This window comes from Phoca vitulina, unplaced genomic scaffold (genome assembly GCF_004348235.1).
Source record: "Phoca vitulina isolate PV1807 unplaced genomic scaffold, GSC_HSeal_1.0 scaffold10, whole genome shotgun sequence".
Classification (NCBI taxonomy): domain Eukaryota; kingdom Metazoa; phylum Chordata; class Mammalia; order Carnivora; family Phocidae; genus Phoca; species Phoca vitulina.
Genome location: NW_022589713.1, coordinates 13803259 through 13824953, shown reverse-complemented (window position 1 = coordinate 13824953; position 21695 = coordinate 13803259). Strand labels below are relative to the sequence as shown.

The following is a 21695-nucleotide window of genomic DNA, read 5'->3' as shown; positions in this document are numbered from 1 at the left end:
GTACGCGTGCGCGCGCGGCCGCGCGGCCGTCGGATCCCCGCGCTTCCTCCCCGCCCGCCCCTCCCGCTCCTCTATAACTTGGTTGGCGTGTAGGAGGCGCCGCCGGAGTCGGAGGGCGGGGAGCTCGGAGGAGGGAGCTCGAGAGTTGTGGAGACTAGTGACTGGGAGAAGTCGCAGCCTGCTTTGGTCGCCTCCTTCCCGCTCCCCGTCTTTCTCTCTTACACACCTACTCCGCCTCCCGCCCCAGCCCGCGACCTCGCTCCTTCTCTCGCCCGGGGACCCCTGCCGGTCGCTCTCCGGGTTTCGGCGCGGCGGGGGCGCCCACGGGGTGCCCTCGCCCTCCGGGTGCGTGTGGACGGGAGGCGGGCGGGATGTGGCGCCTGGTGCCCCCGAAGCTGGGCCGCCTGTCCCGCTCGCTGAAGCTGGCGGCGCTGGGCAGCCTGTTGGTGCTGATGGTGCTGCACTCGCCGTCGCTGCTCGCCTCCTGGCAGCGCAACGAGCTGGCCGACCGGCGCTTCCTGCAGCTCAATAAGTGCCCGGCGTGCTTCGGCACGAGCTGGTGCCGCCGCTTCCTCAACGGACAGGTGGTGTTCGAGGCGTGGGGCCGCTTGCGCCTGCTGGACTTCCTCAACGTGAAGAACGTCTACTTCGCGCAGTACGGCGAGCCCCGCGAGGGCGGCCGCCGCCGAGTGGTGCTCAAGCGCCTCGGCTCGCAGCGCGAGCTGGCGCAGCTCGACCAGAGCATCTGCAAACGGGCCACCGGCCGACCTCGCTGCGACCTGCTCCAGGCCATGCCCCGCACCGAGTTCGCGCGCCTCAACGGCGACGTGCGGCTGCTCACGCCCGAGGCGGTGGAGGGCTGGTCGGACCTGGTGCACTGCCCCTCGCAGCGCCTGCTCGATCGCCTGGTGCGCCGCTATGCCGAGACCAAGGACTCGGGCAGCTTCCTGCTGCGCAACCTCAAGGACTCGGAGCGCATGCAACTGCTGCTGACCCTGGCCTTCAACCCCGAGCCGCTGGTGCTACAGGTAGGCGCGGAGCCCGGGAGGGGGGCGTCCTGCCGGGAAGGGCCGCGCGAGGTAACCGGAGTCGGAGAAGTGGCTCCGCCGGCGCTCGTTGCCCCGTTTGGACCCGGCCCAGCTGGGCCAGCCTGCGGGCGTGGGAAGGGGGCGGCACTGGGGGACCCTTGGGCGCTGTGTCGGATTGTGGAGGGCGACCCGGCTGGTGGAGAGTCTGTTCTTGGCACCTAGATACGGGCGCATCTCGGATTTGACTGCGGATCCTTTAACACCAGAGGGAGCGCGTCTTGTACGTTCCCAAAATGTCTCTCCAGTGAGTTTCCTTGGGCTCTTTTCCCTGCCTTTCTGCTTTTATCCACCGGGGTTTGCACTTCGACAGCGCGGTCTGTTCACGAGCCCTTGGACCTTTCTTAGTTCTTAAGTGTTTCTATACCGCGTTTGCTGTCCCCTTTGGTGCTCTTCGTGCCTGGCCTAACTTCGGCCCCAAAGTCTTTGTTTTATTCTTTAGCTCACTTACCTGGCGGATCATTGGGGCAGCTAATTTGGGGACAAGCTGGGGAATTGAGACTGTGGTCAGGTTAATCCATTGAGCCGTGCTTTGAGTAGGATTAGGAAGAGGAAAAAGTAAGGAAGGCATCGTTGGACTTGGGACTGGGAGGATTTGAGGCCAACACGGACATTTTCATCCTGATTCTGTGACCTTCTGTATTCATCTAGTAATTTGGCTGCAGGAAAATGAAATATTAGGCCAGGGTGAGAAATAGGGGAAGATTCTTATCTCTCTCGTGTAGTTGATTTATTGGCTCTCTCGTGACTTTATTTTGAAAACAAACACACCTTTTAGGGAGTAGGTTGGCATCTTTTTAGTGGTGACCGCAAAAAAAGAAAACCCAAAAAACTGTTGACCTTTGGAGTAGTTACTGAGTTTCTGCACATTCCCACCCGGCTTTAGTGTGGTGTCCTGGGATAGTGGTTACAGCTGTGCGCTTGTGACCCTTCCTGTAATTGCAGGAAAGTTACCTTGCTCCTTTTCCATACCAGTTTTGCTGTTTATCAAATACGGGGGCGGGGGGGGGGGGATGACTTAAAATTAATAACTAACTTTGGTATACTTCATGCTCTTTCTGTGCTGCTGAGAATGTTACTAGTGGGTGGGGGGGTGTGGTTGTACAGGATTTTTGGTGTTTTTTTTTTTTAATCTGAAGTGCATGAATAGGAATGTACGGTATTCATTTACATTGCTTTCTTTTCTCAAGTTCTCTGCTGCCCAACTTAGCTGCCCAATTTAGCTAAGAGCAACCAGTTTCCTTTGATTAATTCAGCCAAATAATTTTAACACGAAATAAATACTTTGCCTCAAAACTTTAGTGTGGGTCTTAGTAAATTTTAAGCTGTCACAGGATGTACCTAACGGGTTACATTTAAAGTACAGATTGTGTATTAAACACTGTTCTCTTTAATAGTGAATGGTGTATAAAATTGGTTAAACTTCTCTCTGAGAAATTATTTTATTAAGTAGTTTCAATAAAACTAGTCAGCCTCTAAAGCTTAAGTCTGTATTTGTGATATACATTTGACTTGAAACTTTTTTTTTCCATTTAAACTATCTTTTATCTTTGAGAAATAAATGTTTATATTAGGAAGGTTGGTCCCTGTAGAAAGCTTTAGCAGTGTATTTGCAGATAATCTGTCAAATTCTCTGGGACCCAAAAATTTAGTAAGGAGCTATCTGAGTAGTACACATTTTCTGCGCTTGTAATAGTGGGTGCCTATTGAAAGGTTTTTATCAGGTAATTCTGAGTATTGGTATATTAGAAACAACAGCTAGGACTAATATTTTAAGAAGATTATATATCCAGTTCTTTATAAAGATATCTTGGCATTTGATTTGCACTAAGGAAAATCTGCTTTATTTGGGAAGCTTTTATATTAAATTTTTGAAGTTTGAAGTTGTCTTGACATTTTCAGTTTACTTTCTAGTTGAGATAGGCACATGTGCTTGTACCTTCTTTTCTGATTAACTCTTCCCTCAGACTTCCTGTTTTCATCTTCAGTGATAACTTTTAAAAAAAAAATCAGTTATATTCTTGTAATTTAAACTTAGTGACACCATTGTTCTGAGTGGGTGATAGATGGGTTATAGGATAAGAGTTTGTTTTTAGTATGTGAGGAAATAGATGTTAAGATGGTTAATTTTGGCTTTTGTATATTGCATTTGATATTTAGGCAGCTAGTAAGTGCAGTGTGAAATATAAATTCGGGGTCTTTAATACCAGTCAGTCATATTCGTATGTTTAATTTTTTACCTGATGAACAAGCACGTTGAATAAGATTTATTTTTAAATAAATTTTCACAGAGCTGCTACTTTCTTTATAAAACCACTTCATCTGTGGGAAATATTAGTTAAGTATGAACAATGCAATTGAGGTTTGATGGTGGAGTAGAACCACTAAAGTGAAAGGAATCTTAAAATTCTGTGATCAGGTACAAAGATTGTTACTAAGTCAAATCATATTGTTTGTTATTTCTGCTAACTAGACAAATGAGTACAAGTTTAGTATTTATGTGGGTTTCTGTAAAACTAATAGCCCAAATGGTAGTATGCGGTATTAATGATAGAAAACCTCACTCAGATTTGGGTATTTTTGCATTTTGGTTCATGTACCTTAAAAAATATTTTTAAAGATCCAAGCATATATTTTACAGCTTAAAGAGGAACTCAACATTTTTTTTTTCCAGGAGAGGGAGCTACTTCTTGAATTTTTGGACAGTTGGTGACAAATTAGATTTTTCTTATATTGTCCAAAAATTACCTTGGGGTGGAAAAAGTCTTTTGAGCTGACTTCATCAAACTATTCTTAACAAAAGTTCCAGTGTGGTAAACATGCTTCCAAAATAAATATTTAAATATCTCCTTTGATAGGTACTAAAGAAAGAACTGAAAATGTATATAAATTTTGCCCATTAAACTTGCATCTTCTGATTTTAAGAAACAATAACAAATTAAATTTTCTATTATGCCTTGAAAGAAGACATGGAGGGTACTAAGTGTCTGTGTCTACCTTATCTATGTAAGGCTATATAGATTTGTGATTTGTAATTTGTAGACTTAGCCAGTATGAAATGGTATGAAAGTACAACTCTCTTCCCATCGTTGAATAGTTTTACTAGCTTACAGCAGCTTATCTAGTTCAAAGGAAAGTTGTTTGGCTATAGAATTATCTTCTAAAAATTATAAACATCAAAAAACAAGATAATGCTAGAACCTTTATCTTCTACACTCATACTGTTTTTCTTCACAGTTTTACTTCACCAAGAAGTATGTTTTAATTATAAGTATGCCATAATCCTATGAAGAAAACTGAAGAGAGGGACTTTGTTGATTTTTTATTGTGTAATAGTATTCTTGGAATATTGGAAAATCAAGGTGAAGTGTTTTGACAAGATATCAAGGTTATTGGTAAATTTTCTACCAATATTTGTAGTTACCTCTTCTTGAATTTATAGAAGTTGTGACTGTTTTAGAGAAAAGTACTGTCTGGATTTCCTGAAGCCCAAACCATCTCTGACTTGATGACCTAGAGATAATGATGATGGTCTTATTTATGGAAACAGAGAAAGCTCTTGTTTGTTTAAGATGGAGAAATTGGGAATTTGTCTGACTACATTTGTAGAACTTTGTCTTAAATTTTCTGAATCACAGTTTTAATAGGAGTTCCTTAATTTTTGCAGTACTTAACTGTCATTTACGCTATAGATTTTTAGGTTTTATTTCAATTTTTGTAAATGACATAGTACATGCAAAATGCATTATATAGTGCCAAATCCCTATTAAGCACTCAGTAAGTGTTAGAAGTTAAATAAGGTAAAAGTAACTTTAACTATCTAGTGGTTAATCAGCTATTTTGAAGCTTGTTTGGAATATGGATCATCTTAAAATAGTTATGATTCAGACTGTGAGCCATACCTTTAGTTACATTGATGTAGTCCATCTCTATATCACATGATGAATTTTTACAGAAAATGTTGAGTGAATGTTGTTTTGTCCTTAAAGATACTTCCTAAAGGAGAAGATATCTTTAAGGTGCACGGCCCAAGATAAGGTTTTTGAAGTAAACAAAAGATTGTGGCCATTTAGCTGTCTTACTTTGGACAAGTTGACAAACTTCTTTATGGGACTTATCTATAAAATGAGACTATTGGATTGGGTCCTTTCCTTTTTAACCCCAATATCCTTTGAGTCTCAAATCCTTGATTTGAGAAATTTTTTTTTTCTACTTCTGAGTTTGACTTTAGCTGGTGGGTTTAAACTTCTAAAAGGGGCTTGGGGGTTTTGGTGCTTGGTCCCTGCTAGAAGGTATGGGAAGGAGGCCAGGATAGATAACCCATTTTCAAGCTTGTCTTCCTCCCAAATTTTTACACACACTAAATCAGATTAAAACAAAACGAAAAAAACAGAGATTGCCTTTAAAGGAAAGAAATATGGAGCTCAGTGTGGCCAAGTATCTTGTGGGGCAGTAGCATTTTGAAAGAATGTTCCAGACTTTGTCTCAGGAGTTTCTTTGGAAGCAACAGCTTAGGGAGCCACCTACTTCTCTCCCACTGGATGCTACTGTGATAACTGCATTCCCAGATTTTCAGAGATGGTTCTGAGTAGGTAGTTCTAAGTAAAGCACTTTTTATCTAATTCATAACCTTAAATCTAGAGGTTTGGGTGTTTTTCTTCTTCTTTTTTTTTAAATCAGAGGTTTTGTCGACACTTAAATGTGCTTCATGAAAAAAAAAACATAATAAATAATTCTGTGTACCTCACTGACATCCAGAGACTTTTATTTTGGAAAGACTATAGAAACAGGCAATCACCCTTAGGATAGCACCACTTCCAGATCAGTGGAGCAAAATAATTTTGCCCCACTGGCCTGTTTTCTGGATTTATTCATATCTTCTCACCATTATTAATTCTGAGGTCCCTTCTGTACTTTGTCTAATCTACAAACTATTTTCCTTTGTATTTCCACCACACAGATCAGTACATATTCCTCACATGTTGGTAGGGAATAGAAGGCTTATTTTTTGGGGATTTGCTTTCTAGACATGGGTAGTTGGTTTCTTAGGATCATCAGACTGGTTTTTATTTTCTGTTTTTCTGGTGTATGGTTTCTGCCTACTTCCTGTATTTCAGTCATTGCTGTTAACCTCACAGAATAGCTGACATTTTTTTCTGTCTTCACTTTTCATTCATTATGCATATATTGAACTAATATGACCTTAGAATATAGGCCCTGCATTTTCCCTACACGTACAATGAACTTTAGTAAATAATTTTAAATTACTAGTGTAAGATGTGGATAGTTATTCATCCTGGTCATAGACCCTGAAAGGTTTTAAATTATGTAATCAAACCTTTAATCCAATTTGTATGTCTTTATTAAAATAGATTCTTGATAGGAAGTTATCTGAAATACCTGGAAGCTGTTTGAACTTGTAGCCCTGGATTTAGAATCAGAAGAATTGGACTTTATTTGTTCATTTGGTAAATAGTCTGTTATAAGGCAATTGGATTCAAAGGATCTGTCTAGGCAGCAAGTAGTGTACTGTGCAGGAGGTGGGTATATAAATGAATAATTACAATCAATATAGCATAATAAGCTCTATAAAAAAAAAAAAAAGGTACCTGCACTATGTCAAATGACTCATTTAGGGAAAGACATGAGTGTATCTTTATAGGTGTGGATACCAGGGAAGATTTTATAGGCGAATTGAGTTCTGAAGGATAAATAGGATTTTGCCCATGGATGGGGCCTGGGGGGACAGGCAGAGTGGTGGGGGCGGTATTGAGATAGCATTCTATACTAACTCAAAGTTGTTGAATGGTCACTTAATGTTTTAGAGCCTTAGTTTCTTAATAGGAATTATAACAGTTACCTATAACAAGATTGTTTTAAAGAATAAAGGAGATAGGGTTATTCGGATAATATACACAAAATGTCTTTAATTGTAGTTTTTTTTTTTTACAATATGTTAGTACTTTGCAAATCAACTTATTTCATTTTTAGATAGTTGTAGTTGAAGAGTTCTTTAGTACATTATGTTGACATCTATCTTAGAAATATATACATTTTACTCTTCCTATGACAGACCTTCAAATGTTAACTTATTTACATATATACACACCATAAATACCTATGTAGTTGCTGCTGCAGGCTATAGGTTTTTTGAATAGTAATTAAAAGGAGGATTAGGGATTTGTCCCATATGAAGTACTTTGTAGAAAGAATATTGTAGGAAATAGAGTTTAGATAAAGATTCAGTAATACAAAGCAAATAATTCAATATTTTTCTAAGTTATTATAGTTCAGTAATTCTAATTAGTACAGTAACAAGTGATAATTTAAAAAAAGGGTTAGGTCTGGTCTAATGTCTTAGACTGAGACACAATCTTAAAAGATCATCTGAGGTAGGTATGAAGCTTCAGGGTCGTCTTCGTATTTTGCCTTTCTAGTGCACATTTGGAGTTGTAACTGAAGTGAAAAGATCTGGCAAGAATTGTGTGGCATTGCTAAGTAGTTCCAGGAACTGATCTATATACCCTTAGGATACAGTGAAGATGGCAGGCCAGGACACAGTTTGTGCAGCCTTTGTGTTCTGGGACACTAGGTGTGGGCGGCAAACAAAAAACAAGATAATTTCAGACTTTACATACTATAAAAGTAACAAAGCAGACTCCTGTGATGGATTGGGGATGGACTACTCTTAATTGGATGGTCAGGAAGAGTCGCATTTTAGCTGAGGTGTAAATGATGAGAGATATGGCCAATGGTGCAAAGATCCGAGGGCAGAGTGTTTTTGGACAAGAGATTTGGCAAATCCAGAGGAGTAGGGAGCATGGGAGTAGGGAAGCCTGATAGAATATAAGATCATACAGGTGGACAAGGATCATATCCTATACAGCTTTGTAACCATGCTTAATGAGTTTCAGATTTTTTTTTTTTTTTTCAGGGCAGTGTGAAACAGTAGAAGTGTTTTTAGTAGGGCTTGATTTGGGAGAATGGACTTTAAGGGGTAAGAGAGAAATCTGAAAAGCTTTTGCACAAGATTGTGGGAGAGAATGGTAGTTTGGATTAAGATGGTTGCGATAAAGGTTTTAAAAATCGGACAGAGCCAATATATTTTGGAAAAATAGTTGACAAGACTTGCTGATGGGCAAAGGTATGATGGAAAGGGAAAAATAAAGAATATCTCCTGGGGTTTTGGTCTGAGCAACTACTAAATAATTCCTTATTATGATGTGGAAGCCCAGAAAAGGAATGGCTTTGGGGTAGGGGACCCAAGAGTTTTGTTTTGTCTATAGTGAATTTAAGGCAACAAAAGGAATACAAATCTAAAACCAGGCATCAGGTTTAACAGAGAGAGATACTGTGCTACTTAGAGGATAGTTTGGTCTTTTTCGGAAGGGTGATGTTAATTCAGTTTATGTTTTAAAGGAACCAGGGGAGTAAGTTAATACTTACTATTCTACTTGTCAGACTTTAAAGAAATTAAGTCTTGAGTAAAGAAAGCAAGGTAGCATTTTTGGATTATTGGGTCCAAAGAAGCTTATATTATATCCTTTTTCTTTCTTTGAAATTTTGTCTTACTGGAAGCAAATGTTTGAGGATGGTGTTTGTAGATATGTATTTCAAATGTGGATCACGCTTGGCTGATGTGACTAGGTAAGAAAGCATCAGTTGAGACAAGTAAATTTATGCATATTTAAAACTTGTGGCCAAGTGATTTTTTTGGGGGGGGGTTCATTTCTTAAACTATTATAAAAGATTTTAATTTCTATTAAACTTATGTCGATTTTTTGTTGATGCATTTTGACATTAGTTTCCAATTTTAGAAACAGCTATTGGACATGATATTCAGTGAAATATCATAACCTTGCTATTTTCAAGGCATTGCTTAATAGTGTTGGAATTCTAGGTGGGTGGAAAATGGCATTCAGAAAATCATTTAATGAAATAAATGGAACATATCCTGTAACTTGGAAATCTTGAGATTATTAAGATTCTACAATATTTACAATGGATTTTGGCCACTATTTAGCAATATAAATAAGAAGCTAAAGTCTTAAGAGAAATTTTAGCAAAAATTAGGTAACCATTAAATCATCCCAGTAATTTTACTATATTCCCCCTCCAGACAGTTCACAAAACTGTGAACACATTAGTCTGTCACCAGTACAGTTGACTAATCTCTGTGAACAGCTGTTATAACATGCGTTACTACAATGGGATTTTGTTCATATTTGGGCTTTTAAAAATAATTTGAAACTTAAATTGAACTTTTAAGCATTTTCTATTCTTTGGATAACATTAACTTTCTAACTTTCGATAAGTATTCTCAAGTTTAAATTAGTGTGTGCTCAGAAATGCCAGTTCTGTAGAAAACCTATAACCAGATTTTAGATTGTATGTTTTGATTATTAATAGGTTTTTTTTTAAGTCAGCTTCTTTTTATTTAGGAATTTCCTCCTTTAAAAAGTAAGTGTTGTAATACATCTTTTTAGGCGAGCTACAAAGTTATGTTCCTTTTAATGGAATGTTGTGAAGTAGTAAATGACTATAAAATATTTTATTTCTTGTATTAAAGGAAGTATGATCTTTTTTTTTTAAAGATTTATTTATTTTAAAGAGAGAGAGAGAGCACGCGAGAGGGCAGGAGTGAGCATGGGGCGGGGAGGGAGAGGGGGAGATCGAGTCCTAAGCAGACTCTGAGCTGAGCGGGAAGCCTAACATGGGGCTCGGGCTCAATCTTAAAACCCTAAGATCACAACCTGAGCCAAAACCAAGAATTGGACACTTAATCCACTGTGCCACCCAGGCGTCCCAGTCTTTTAAATTTAGTATACAAACCCTATTTTTGGTGATGTAAGGAGGAAAAAAAAAAAGAATAGGTCACAAGTTCTAGAGTTGACCTTATTTTAATCTATCAGTTTTATTTGTACATTGTATGTCTTTTTAAAATGACATGTTGTGACATAATAGAATAAAATGACCTTGTTAATCTGGTAGGACAGTGGTTATTGATCAAAGGGTATTATGATATTGTAAAAGCTTTTGTTGTTTTTAAAGAATAACATATATCACAGGATATTTGTTAATTCCAGTATGTACAATGTTTCTGGATGTTAAGGCTTTTTTTTTTTTTTTTTGGTGGTTTTGTTTTTTTTTTTTTTTTCAAAGCATGTAGACCATGTTGAGTTTGTGTTTTATTCTGTAAGTCCAAGCATGATCTGGTCCCTACCTCTCTTTACAGACTCTATTACCTCAAGCCATTTCCTCCTCATTCATTTTTGTGAAGCTACTTTGGCCTTTTCTTTAATACTGAGAAGACTGTTTCTAACTCTCCTATGGCCTGGAACATTTTTACTGCCCCCTCCCCAGTCTGTCTAATATTATACTCATCTTTTTGATCTCAGCCTAAGTCACACTTCCTTAGGCTGCCATTTACCACACAATCTCTCTTTCTCAGCATACTCTACTTCATAATTTGTAACAAATTATGTAATTTATAATTTATGTCTATTTAATAATCATTCTCCCAACTCAGGTTAAAAAAACTTCCTGAGAATAGGGACTGTTTTATTTACAACTGTTTACTTAGCATTTCAGGATGGTGTTAGGCTAGATCTAGAATTTTTTAATACAAAATTTGTATTCTCTTCATTCCACAGTGACTCTCTCACTCTCTAACTCCAGCTGCTTACAGTAGTCAGTGAAATGTGGGTTAACCTACAGTCTCTTATCTGCAATTCCAAATTTAAAAACCTGTAGAAAATAGGGTTTGTCAAATTAAAAAAAATATGAAAACACGAGATTTATGTGCTTTATTCCACTTAGGATGTATAAGCTTACATTATTTTCACAGCATACTATGTCCCAGATTCTCTGTAATATGAGATTGCAATATATGCAAAACTTGGAAACTTCTGAAACAGGAAGATATTGGATTGAGGGGTTTTACTAGCCAGACTTTACCTCTTTATCTGTGTGACTTTAGGCAGATCACTTAAACTGCGCTAGTTAGATTGCACTAGATTTATAACTCATGTACTTCCAACTCTAGAATTCTTAGATTTCACATCCCCGTTATAAATCACATAAACTCTCATGTTGGTTGATTTTGATCAATAAATAGATGATAGATTACTTCAGCACTTAGGATTTTGTGGTGCTTAACTATTATGAATGAAAAGCAAATTACAATGCTGAGTTTATGTGTATACATGTTATCAAGTTTTAATTTTTTTTTTGTATTTTTAGTGCTTGTGGATGCCCTATACATTTTTCATAGCATTAAGCCTTCCCAAGGTTTGGTTGCTAATTTATATATTTCACTGTAAATTAGAAACTACTAGAGGAAGTGATGATGCTTTTCTAATTTGGTGGTTCTTGACTGTATTTGGAAGATGTTCATTATTTGTAGATGACTTTCAGTAAGTGATATGAAAATAAGCATAACTTGAATATCTGGACTTCTTATTTAGTGGATTTAAATAGGAAGTAAAAAATGTTTTGGTAAGCAATTGTTTATAAAGTAGTGTAAATCTGCAAAGTACATTTCATACTCTTTCCTTTGGTTCTTGGATTGTCTTAATGAATATATATGGTGTACAAATATTATTCCAGTTTCACAGAGAAAAAGACTAAAGCTCTTAGAAGTTTTCGCTTTGCCATAGTCACAGCTCACGAGATGCAGAGTGATTTGAAGTCCATTATTTACTTGTTTATTGTCTTTAAATATACAAATTTTATAAAATGTTATATACCATAAAAAATATATCTAAATTTTCTAATCTTTAATATCGAGTGTATACATTTTATGTCACCTTCATTTCATTTTCTCTTAAAATGGAAGATGACCTTAGTGATTTTGTTTACTTATTTCTGAAACTTTGACTTTAAGGTACTGTCAATGCCTGTAATATTATTATTAGTATTATTTGAGTTTTATGGTATCCAAGAGGTACCTTGCAGTTTTCTGTTACCAAAAAAAAAGAGAAAGAGATAAAGAGACATAGTGATTTATTTTAGGTTTCATATTCAAAATACTTTTTATTTTGTAAATTAACTGAAGGCATTTAATATTTTTTAAAATCTTATCAGTTAACCATGTTTATCTTAATACTTAAATTTCTACTTTTAATTTTTACATTGGTAGGAATAATCATAGAAGTTTTCTTTGGGTGCTCACCAATTTAATTTTTTTTAAAAAAATACAGTAATTGAAAGGAAATACATAATTTTATAACTGTTTTGTCCTTTGTACAATTTTAAATTAATAATTTAGTTTTAAAATTTGACTGGTTATACTTCGATGTATATTCAACCTGATGTAAAGCCCTTAACCAATAATTGGAGTGCCTCTGGTCAGTTAGAATTTAAACCATTCCACGTTTAAAGACTCCATCCTTCAAATGAAAAGTATTTGTACATATTTTTTCAGTTGTAAATAGCTCATTAAAATACACACATTTTATGTCCAATTACTTTAAACTATGTGCCTGTTGTTCTAGGCAATTTGAAAATCTGATCTTAAGATTTGTTTTAAAATAAAAACTGTGATTCTCAGCAATAAACTTCTTATCCTAGCTACTGTGGGGTTTTTTGTTTTTGTTTTTGTTTTTTTGTTGTTTCTTGTTTGTTTGCTTTTGCCCTCTTGGAGTTTGGTAATCAGAAAGTAAGAGTTGTGTTTCTCATTGCTTGATATATTTAGCAAATCCACGCTGTAACATCTTAAAATTTTGTCTTTCAAACTCTGCTTGACCATGATAATTTGGTTCTAAGCCAGAATTGTTTTAAATAAAAATTATGTTTTGGCTTTCTTAGGGCATTTTCTTTGTGCTATAGTGTGTTCAATAGAATTGTATTCTCATTAATGAAATCTATTTTGATTATACTATGAAAAATTCCTGTCATCTGAGCTAGTGGTGTGGATTCATTTATTAAAGTTCTTCCAAAAGATTAGGTAGCAAGCTATATGAAAGAATTGTAGTGCTCTTCTTAAAATGAGGCATAACAGGATTTCACTTAACATTGTCAGAAATCACTGTATGAATATAAAATTGCTCAGTGTGACATTTGTTCATATATTTTATCCTCTTCTATGAGGGACTTGGGTAATGAAGGGTATATTTGACTGTCATTTGCCAGTTGGAAAGGCTCCAAAAAACAAGGAGGCATTTGTACATGTGCAGATGTTGGCAGGGTTCCCTTTTCTCCTGTTGTCAAAGACCAGTTTATTTTCACAAAGATATATTTGTATCTGTCCTACAGTATAACATGTGAATAATATGCCAATAATGTATGGAGGAATTTTTTGTTTTACTTTTTGTGGGACAAAACTATATAATCTCATATATTACCAATTTTTAATGCTTTCCCTTTTTTTCATTTAATGTCATAGACTTTATACATGAATACTTCTGGGAAACAGTTAAATCTTTTGTAATTATTTGTGTAAATTTTGAAGGTTAGGAGGTATTTTAAAATTGGGAGAAAAAGTTGAAAATAAGATGGTTAGCAAACATTTTTTTGCAGTTCACATTGGACATGAGCAGTCTCACTTTTCCCAGTACCCAAAAGAAATAAAAAATTCTCAGGTATAAGATTAAAAATGTGCTTCCCTCCTCCTTCTTGCTAAAGAATCAGATGTTGCGTTTGAATTAAAATTGAATCAATTCATTTACTATATTTAAAGATTCATACTATTACATCTAAATTTTTAATTTACATAATTAGTGTTTTATCACAAAACTGCAGATGTTAAAATTTAAAAGAAAGTTACACATGAAACAATTACAGTTTCTGTGCGTTAATATAGTTGAAAGGAAGCACAAATGAAAATAGGTAATTATGGATCAAGTTTAGTTCTAAGAACATTTTGTTTTAAAGTTGATAAACATATTAATATTAAGGATATTACTGATTTTTTTCAATTTTATGGAAGTTCAGGGTAAACTTAATACTACTTATTTTCATAAGCAGTCCAAGAAAAAGAGCCTCATCTCTAGCTCTTTAAATGTGTGTAGATTGGGGTGGCTGGGTGGCTCAGTCGGTTAGGCATTTGCCTTTGGCTCAGGTCATGATCCCAGGGTTCTGGGATCGAGCCCTGCATTGGGCTCTCCGCTCAGCGGCAAGTCTGCTTTTCCCTCTCCCTCTGTGATCTCTCTTTCGCTCTCTCTCAAATAAAATCTTTAAAAAAATGTATGTAGATTGTTCAATTTTAGCAATAGAAGTAATCTGTATTTATATTCTGCAGTGTTTTGCTCTGTTTCCCCTACAGTGTTTATGTGAATATCATTTTATAATTTCCCCCCCATTTTAAGGAAAAGTGCTAGGCTTCCTCTATACTTCCTCTAGTCATGTTATCTTCCAAGAAGTTGTTTAAAACATTACTTCCCATCCTTTTGCACCACAATGCTCATTTTCGCCCTGGAAAGTATCTTAGATAAAGCCTGACATTTAAGTTTAAAGTGACTTGTTTATCAACGCGAAAGACTTTTATTTTAAGATGTTAATTTTCCCAGTGGTTATAAAATCCATTAGGAAACCTTGCTAAGATTAGGAGAATAAATAATTTTAAGGTTGAGCTAAAGGTGAACAGAAATACAGTGGCAGTAGAAAGGGAAACAAGACTGACTTGGGACCAGAGGTACTTGGAGTGCAGGTTGCATCAACAGGATATCAGATTGCTCTTTACTAACCTTTGGGTGTAGGTTAAGAAACACTTCTATAAATCCCTCTCTAAATTGTACCCCCACCTGCTTGTGGACTAGGTAGGGTCTCTATTAAATGCTCTCTTAGGACCCACACCACTTCCTAGTAACTAACACTTATACACAAAATTATTTGCTTAGTATCTGTCTTCTCTTCTAAAATTTTTATTTTAGAGACTGTTTAGTTCACTCTTAATTGCCAACAAGTACAGTGCATGGTGCCTGGTAAATACTTGCTGGCTAATAGGCCTGCAGTGCTGTTCATTCAAAAGAAAAGATGGTTGACTGTACTTACACCAAGTCAAAAAGATACAGGAAAATGTAAATACTTCCAGATTTGGTAATAAAGGAAGGTGCCTTATGTTTGTTGATCAGTTTGGTTCTGAAATTTATGAGCAGGACTTATTCTGTTTTAGCTTTATAATGTAAAGTTACATATTTAAATTTTTTTTCAGGTCCATAGTAATGGTATGAATTAGAAAAGAAATCACATTTATCTCTCTCCAACTCCTGAATATAACAAGAAATCCAAGCGCATGCCTAGTAATAATCTCTGCTGAGAGGATCTGGGGGTAGACCTAGAATATTTTAATCAGAATCTCTTATAATATTAAGATAATTCTTTTGTAGAGTTTTCCATCTGATGAAGGTTGGCCATTTGCAAAATATCTTGGAGCTTGTGGAAGAATGGTGGCTGTAAGTTATGTTGGAGAAGAACTGTGGAGTTACTTTAATGCACCATGGGAGAAACGAGTTGACCTCGCTTGGCAATTAATGGAAATAGCAGAGCAGCTTACAAACAATGACTTTGAATTTGCACTCTACCTCCTGGACGTCAGTTTTGACAATTTTGCAGTTGGTCCTAGAGATGGGAAGGTAATCATTGTGGATGCTGAAAATGTTTTGGTTGCTGACAAAAGGTTAATTAGACAAAGTAAGTATATAACTTACATTTGCTTCTTAGACACATTTTTTTAATGTCAAAGTTTGCATTTATATGAAACAAACCTTTAATTTCCTTCTTAGATGGAAGCCTTGCCTCTTTGTTTTATTTGACCAGGATCAGTAAACGCAAGCCAGTTTATTATACTTGTACTCTTAATCACAGTTTCTCCATATTTAGTAAAATATCCTTTGGATTCAAATGGACACAGATATACTGTGCGTCTGTGTGTCTGTGTGTGTATGTACACATGTTTTTTTTTCACAGTCTGCTACATTCTGTGGTTTAGGAGTGTAATGTAGAATTAAGTTTTTATGTAGTTACAGCCTATCAGAGAAACTGTTCTGCTCTCATGGAGGTCTTATTTTATTGTGGGATCACTTACAGTGATGTTCTGTGTTCCATTGTTCTTTGGGGTCCCTATGGTGATTTTCATTTTCTTTTAACCATTTAGATCATTTCTAGCACTGCAGATCCCTAACTTTGATTTGACATTATTACATTTTATCCAAAATTTTGCTCTCCATTTATTTGTGAGCTTGTCATAGGGGTTAGTGGACAGACTGTCTGAAGTGTTTTGAAAATTAAATGCCACAGGAATTTTAAAATGTCAGGGACAAAGCCTGTACGTGTATAGCTAATCTACTTAATAAAAGAAACTGAAAGGTGGTTGTTCTATGGTGACGGTCTTATATTTTTAATCCCCTCTTCTCCTGTCATATGAGGATCTTTTGATGAACTCGGACCAAAAATGTGTGGCACCTGGGGAATGCAGTGAAAGTAACAGTAATTTATTAGGTTGACACTTAGGTTTTGCATGATCTTATCTTGATCCTTGATTTTTCCCAGTACTTGTTCTGATTCCATACTCACCAAACTACTTTCTTATTTCTTGACTTGCCACGTAGATCCTCCCACAGGGAATAGACACCCTGCTCGAGTGCACTCCACTTACTTCTTCCTACATTTGTGAATGTTGCAGCAGCTTACACCATCCTTTTCTTTTTTAAAGTGTACAGTTCAGTGGTTTTTAGTATACTCACAAAGTTGTGCAACTTGCCTAAACTTTTAAAATTTCTTGTCATTTTTTTATGCAGACATTCTTGGAATTCATGTCACAGTTTTATACCAACTAATTCCTAACCTTGGTTGAATACCACCACACAAGTATATTCATACAGTGGGCATTGCCCCAGTGATACTTTAGCTGTGACCAGTTCTTTTCAAATGTCTCATGGTAGGGTTGTTTAAATATCTACTTTGCAAAACACAATATTTATTTATTCACACTCTTTTCTGAACTCTTCCTAGTAAATGATCTTTATTTTCTCCTTCACAGGGAAACTGAGGTTTTGCTGTGGCAACTCCCTCAATGTCCTTCCCTTCATTATCTAAACTAGTAAAAACAATACACATTCATCTTTCTATTTCAGACAGAGTAGATCCTTCTCTGAGAACTTGTTGCATTAGTTATCTTCAACTTACCCACTCCCTCCTTAGAATCCAGTTACTCTTCCCTCCCCGTAAACAAGTATGTCTAAGACTTTTTCTGCTTTCCCATGCTTTTCAGCTGTTGTTAGAAGTATTGCTTACTCTGCTTTTTTCTACTCCCTCAGCCTCCATTCATTCCTCCACCCATTAGAACCTGACTGAGATTTCTGCATTACCATTAGCAACCACCTAATTGCAAAATTTATGAAGTGACTGATTAGTAACAACTTCCTGAAATTCTTCCATCCTTTGGTTTCCTTCTATTCACGTAGTTTCTTTCTTAAAACATAAATTTGATCTTATCACTTCCTTGCTTAAAGTTTTTAATGAGTTCCCATTGTTCTTTAAGTAAAAATCAAACTCCTGTTTACATAGTATCAATACCACAAAAACAAGCAATCTTATTAAAAATGGGCAGAGAACCTGAAGAAACATTTATCCAAAGAAGACATACAGATGGCCAACAGGCACATGAAAAGATGTTCAACATCACTAATCATCAGGGAAATGCAGATCAAAACCAGAGTGAGATAATACTTCACACTAGTCAGAATGGCTAGTATCAAAAAGACAAGTAACAAGTGTTGCCAAGGATGTGGAGAAAAGGGTACCATCATGCACTGTTGGTGGGAATGTGAATTGGTGCAGCCACTGTGGAAAATAGTATGGAGGTTCCTCAAAAAATTAAAACTACCATATGATCTAGTAATTCCACTATTGGGTATAAAAACAAAACCATTAATTTGAAAGGATATATGCACCCCTATGTTTGCTGTAGCATTATTTACAATAGCCAAGATATGGAGGCAACACAAGGTGAATGGATAAAAGAGGAAGTGGTGTGTATATGTACGTGTATATATTTAATATACATATACACAATGGAAGTTTAGCTATAAAAAAGGATGAGATCTTGCCATTTGCAACAACATGGATGGACCTAGAAGGCATTATGCTAAATGAAGTAAGTCAGGAAGAAAAAGACAAATACCATGATTTCACTTATGTGGAATATAAAAAAAACAAAGGAAGAAGCAAACAAAAGCTAGACTCTAAAATACAGAGAACAAATTGATGGGTTGCCAGAGGGGAGATGGGCAAAATAGATAAAGGGGATTAAGAGATTTAAATTTACAGTTATTAAATAAATTGGAAAGATGAAAAGTATAGCATGGGGAGTATAGTCAATAATGTAATAATGTATGGTGACAGTTGGTGACCACATATCATGGTGAGCATTGAATAATATATAGAATTGTCAAATCAATATGTTGTGTATCTGAAACTATCATAATGTATGTTAATTATACTTCAATTTAAAAAAAGCTTTGGTGAACCAATTTTTTAAAATTTTGTAACATATTTTTTTGTTTTTTTTTTTTTAAGATTTTATTTATTTATTTGACAGAGAGAGACACAGAGAGAGAGGGAACACAAGCAGGGGGAGTGGGAGAGGGAGAAGCAGGCTTCCCGCTGAGCAGGGAGCCGGGTGCAGGGCTTGATCCCAGGACCCTGGGATCATGATCTGAGCCGAAGGCAGAGGCTTAACGACTCAGCCACCCAGGTGCCCCAGTTTTGTAACATGTTTGAATGTGAATGTTTCAAGCAAAAGTAGACTGAGTAATGTTCTCTGTGTACAAAAGAAACATTAAAGAGAAAGAAAGGGAAAAAACCTTCTTAATCAGGGCCCAATCTGCTTCAATTTTAATATCCCTCTGTCTACTGCCCTTGATGCTTCAGCTACAGTGGCCTTTTGTTTCTTGAATGAACCTTTTTGCTTCTGGGCTTTTCCATATGCTTTTTCTTCTGCCTAAAATGCCTCATCTGTCTTCCATACACAGCTAGCTACTTGTCCTTTGAATGTTAGCTTAAATGTTATACTTGACCACTATATCTAATGCTAGGGAAGGTTGTTTCTTTCATAAACCTTTCTACTGTTAAAAATGTTTCCTTTGTAGCATTTTCCACTATTTATGATAATGTTTATTTATTTAATGTCTATTTCGCATACTTGATAGTAAGCCAGTGAGGGCAGGAACCATCTATTACTTATTTTGTTTACCAGTATATACCCTTGCCTGTCCTAGAGTAGGCATTCAAATAATTATTTGCTGAATGAATGAGCTTTTTTCACTAACCACTCCTCTGCCAACCCCTTAAGTTCCAAGGTTCCATCCTGTCTTTGTTTCTTTCCTTTGCTTTCAACACGCTTTCCAATATAATTCAGCTCTTCTCTTGGTTCCATCAAGCACTTGTATATTGATGTGTTCTAAATATGTGTACTGTACCTCTGACGTCAAAGTTCTAAGTTTCAAGTGTGTTTCTAGTTGCATGTGATATGCCCACCTGAATATCTTGTAGTTACTTTATATTTACTCTATATTTATGTATGAAATGTTAACAGTATTATGTAAATAATATCTACCTTGTCATCCAATTAGAACCTTAAACTTTACTCAAAACTAAACTCCTATGTTTCTACATTTTGGCTTTTTTTCTGGACCATTAGTTACTGTCGTCATCTCAGTCCCTCCAGTCTTCAGTCCAGTTATCTTTCTATAAAACAAGTCATGTTTATGACCACACAAGGTTCAACCTACTTCTCTAGCGTCATTTGTACCTTCTCCCCAGGTAGCTGTCTCACACTTTAGCCTCCATGAACTTACTGGCTCCTGAATCAGCTGGAACAAGCCCTTAAGTCCATGCCTTTGCACATACTTATACTGGGCCTAGCGTACTGTTTTCCTACATTTCTTTTCACTTCACACTTGCTTATTACTTAAGACCTAAATCAGAAATTGTATGCAGCTTTCTACAGCCCCAGGAAGAAGTACTGCTTCCTCTGTACTCTTGTAGCATTGAGTCTTTTGTATGGCACTTTCTCTGTATGTTGGAAAGTTTCCATCTAGACTGAACCCTTGAGTAGTTAGAGACCTTGTCTGATCTCTCGGCCTGGCATTGGTGAACTCCCACTTTATATATAAATTAATAAATTTCAATGTTTAAAATTATAATACAGTTTTAGGAACCAATACTACTGTGTTAATTAGTAAATTGTTATATTTTGGGAAGGAATGAGAACTCTTTTAAAATGTATTTTTCTCTTTCTGCTTCCCCCCTTTTTACAGATAAACCTGAAAATTGGGATGTATGGTATGAAAGCAAATTTGATGACTGTGATAAGGAGGCTTGCTTATCATTTTCAAAAGAAATTCTTTGTGCTCGTGCAACTGTGGACCACAATTACTATGCTGTTTGTCAGAACCTCTTATCCAGACATGCCACCTGGCGTGGCACTTCTGGAGGACTTCTTCATGACCCACCAAGTGAAATTGCCAAAGACGGCCGACTAGAGGCCTTGCTGGACGAGTGTGCCAACCCAAAGAAGCGCTATGGCAGATTCCAGGCTGCAAAAGAACTGCGTGAATACCTAGCACAATTAAGTAACAATGTGAGGTAGTCTATGGTGAATTTTTCTTTTCTCCATTTAAATAGCACTGGCTAAAACTAAACCACCAAAAACTATCTGGAAAAATGAAATTTGGAAGTAATACATTCAGAAGATAACTTGCACTGATAAATCTATGTTAACATCAAAATAATACATTACTTCAAAAATCTTGTGACGCTTCTGCAAATAAGTTTGTTCTTACACTTTGGAGACTTGAGCTATCATCATTGACTGCTTTGCTCCCCCGAATGCCTGAGTGAATTAATGAATATTGTGAAGCTATTGGAAATGAGTCTGATAGTTACATTGGCTTGTGTATCAAAGGGTACTTGGTATTTGAGTTAGTTTCCATTACTATCATGATTTTGTGAATCTCCTGCATTTACTTTGAATGTCAAGTTAGATTGGCCTGTTTTATAGGCCATTTTTTCCTTCTGATGTATAGGTGTTTTTTTCCACTCATTTTTATGTTTTTTTTAAATTAAATTTTACACATTCAGGTTATTCTAGGTGTTTATTTAAATTTGGACTAGTTTTTGTTCAGTGCTATGCGGTACACATTTACTGTTAGGGCAAGGTTCCCAGGTTTACTGTATTTTCAGAGAGCTGAATATTTTATCATGTAAATACTTTTCTTCCCACTTTCTGTGGTTTCACCATTGCATGAAATCATTCAGAGTTATTTAACAGTTACATCCCTCTATGCCTATAATTATAAGTGTACACTAAACACAAAATTTGGCATATGTTGCAGAATGTCATCTTGTCCTTTTAAAGGCTTTAAGAAGAGTATACAAGCATTCTACACCTTTATGTTAATGTTGATTGAGAAAAAAAAAACAACACAGTATTTTTTAAATGCTAACTAGTCCAAGATAGTAATGCATATGCCAAAGAAATGTTAGATCTAGTGTCATGGTTAGATTAAAATTGGTCACCTACGTATTCTTATTACCACACTTCCAGTACTCTAACTCTGTCATTATTACGTTCAGATCTTCCTGGTTATTTTATATTGCAAAGGTAAG

The 21695-nt window shown here is 36.6% G+C and overlaps 1 protein-coding gene across 2 annotated transcripts; it reads left to right on the top strand.

Moving 5' to 3' along the window:
• Window positions 1–94: 94 nt before the first annotated feature.
• DIPK2A (divergent protein kinase domain 2A) lies at window positions 95–21171 on the top strand. Of its 2 annotated transcripts, none has more exons than XM_032408523.1 (3): window positions 95–1028; window positions 15413–15716; window positions 20345–21171. In XM_032408523.1, the coding sequence occupies exons 1-3, from the start codon at window positions 372–374 to the stop codon at window positions 20674–20676; spliced, it is 1293 nt and encodes a 430-aa protein (XP_032264414.1). In that variant the 5' UTR covers window positions 95–371; the 3' UTR covers window positions 20677–21171. The 2 variants fall into 2 exon arrangements, with proteins under 2 accessions (XP_032264414.1, XP_032264415.1); XM_032408524.1 differs by lacking the exon at window positions 95–1028 and adding an exon at window positions 1089–1332.
• The last annotated feature ends 524 nt before the right edge of the window (window positions 21172–21695 follow it).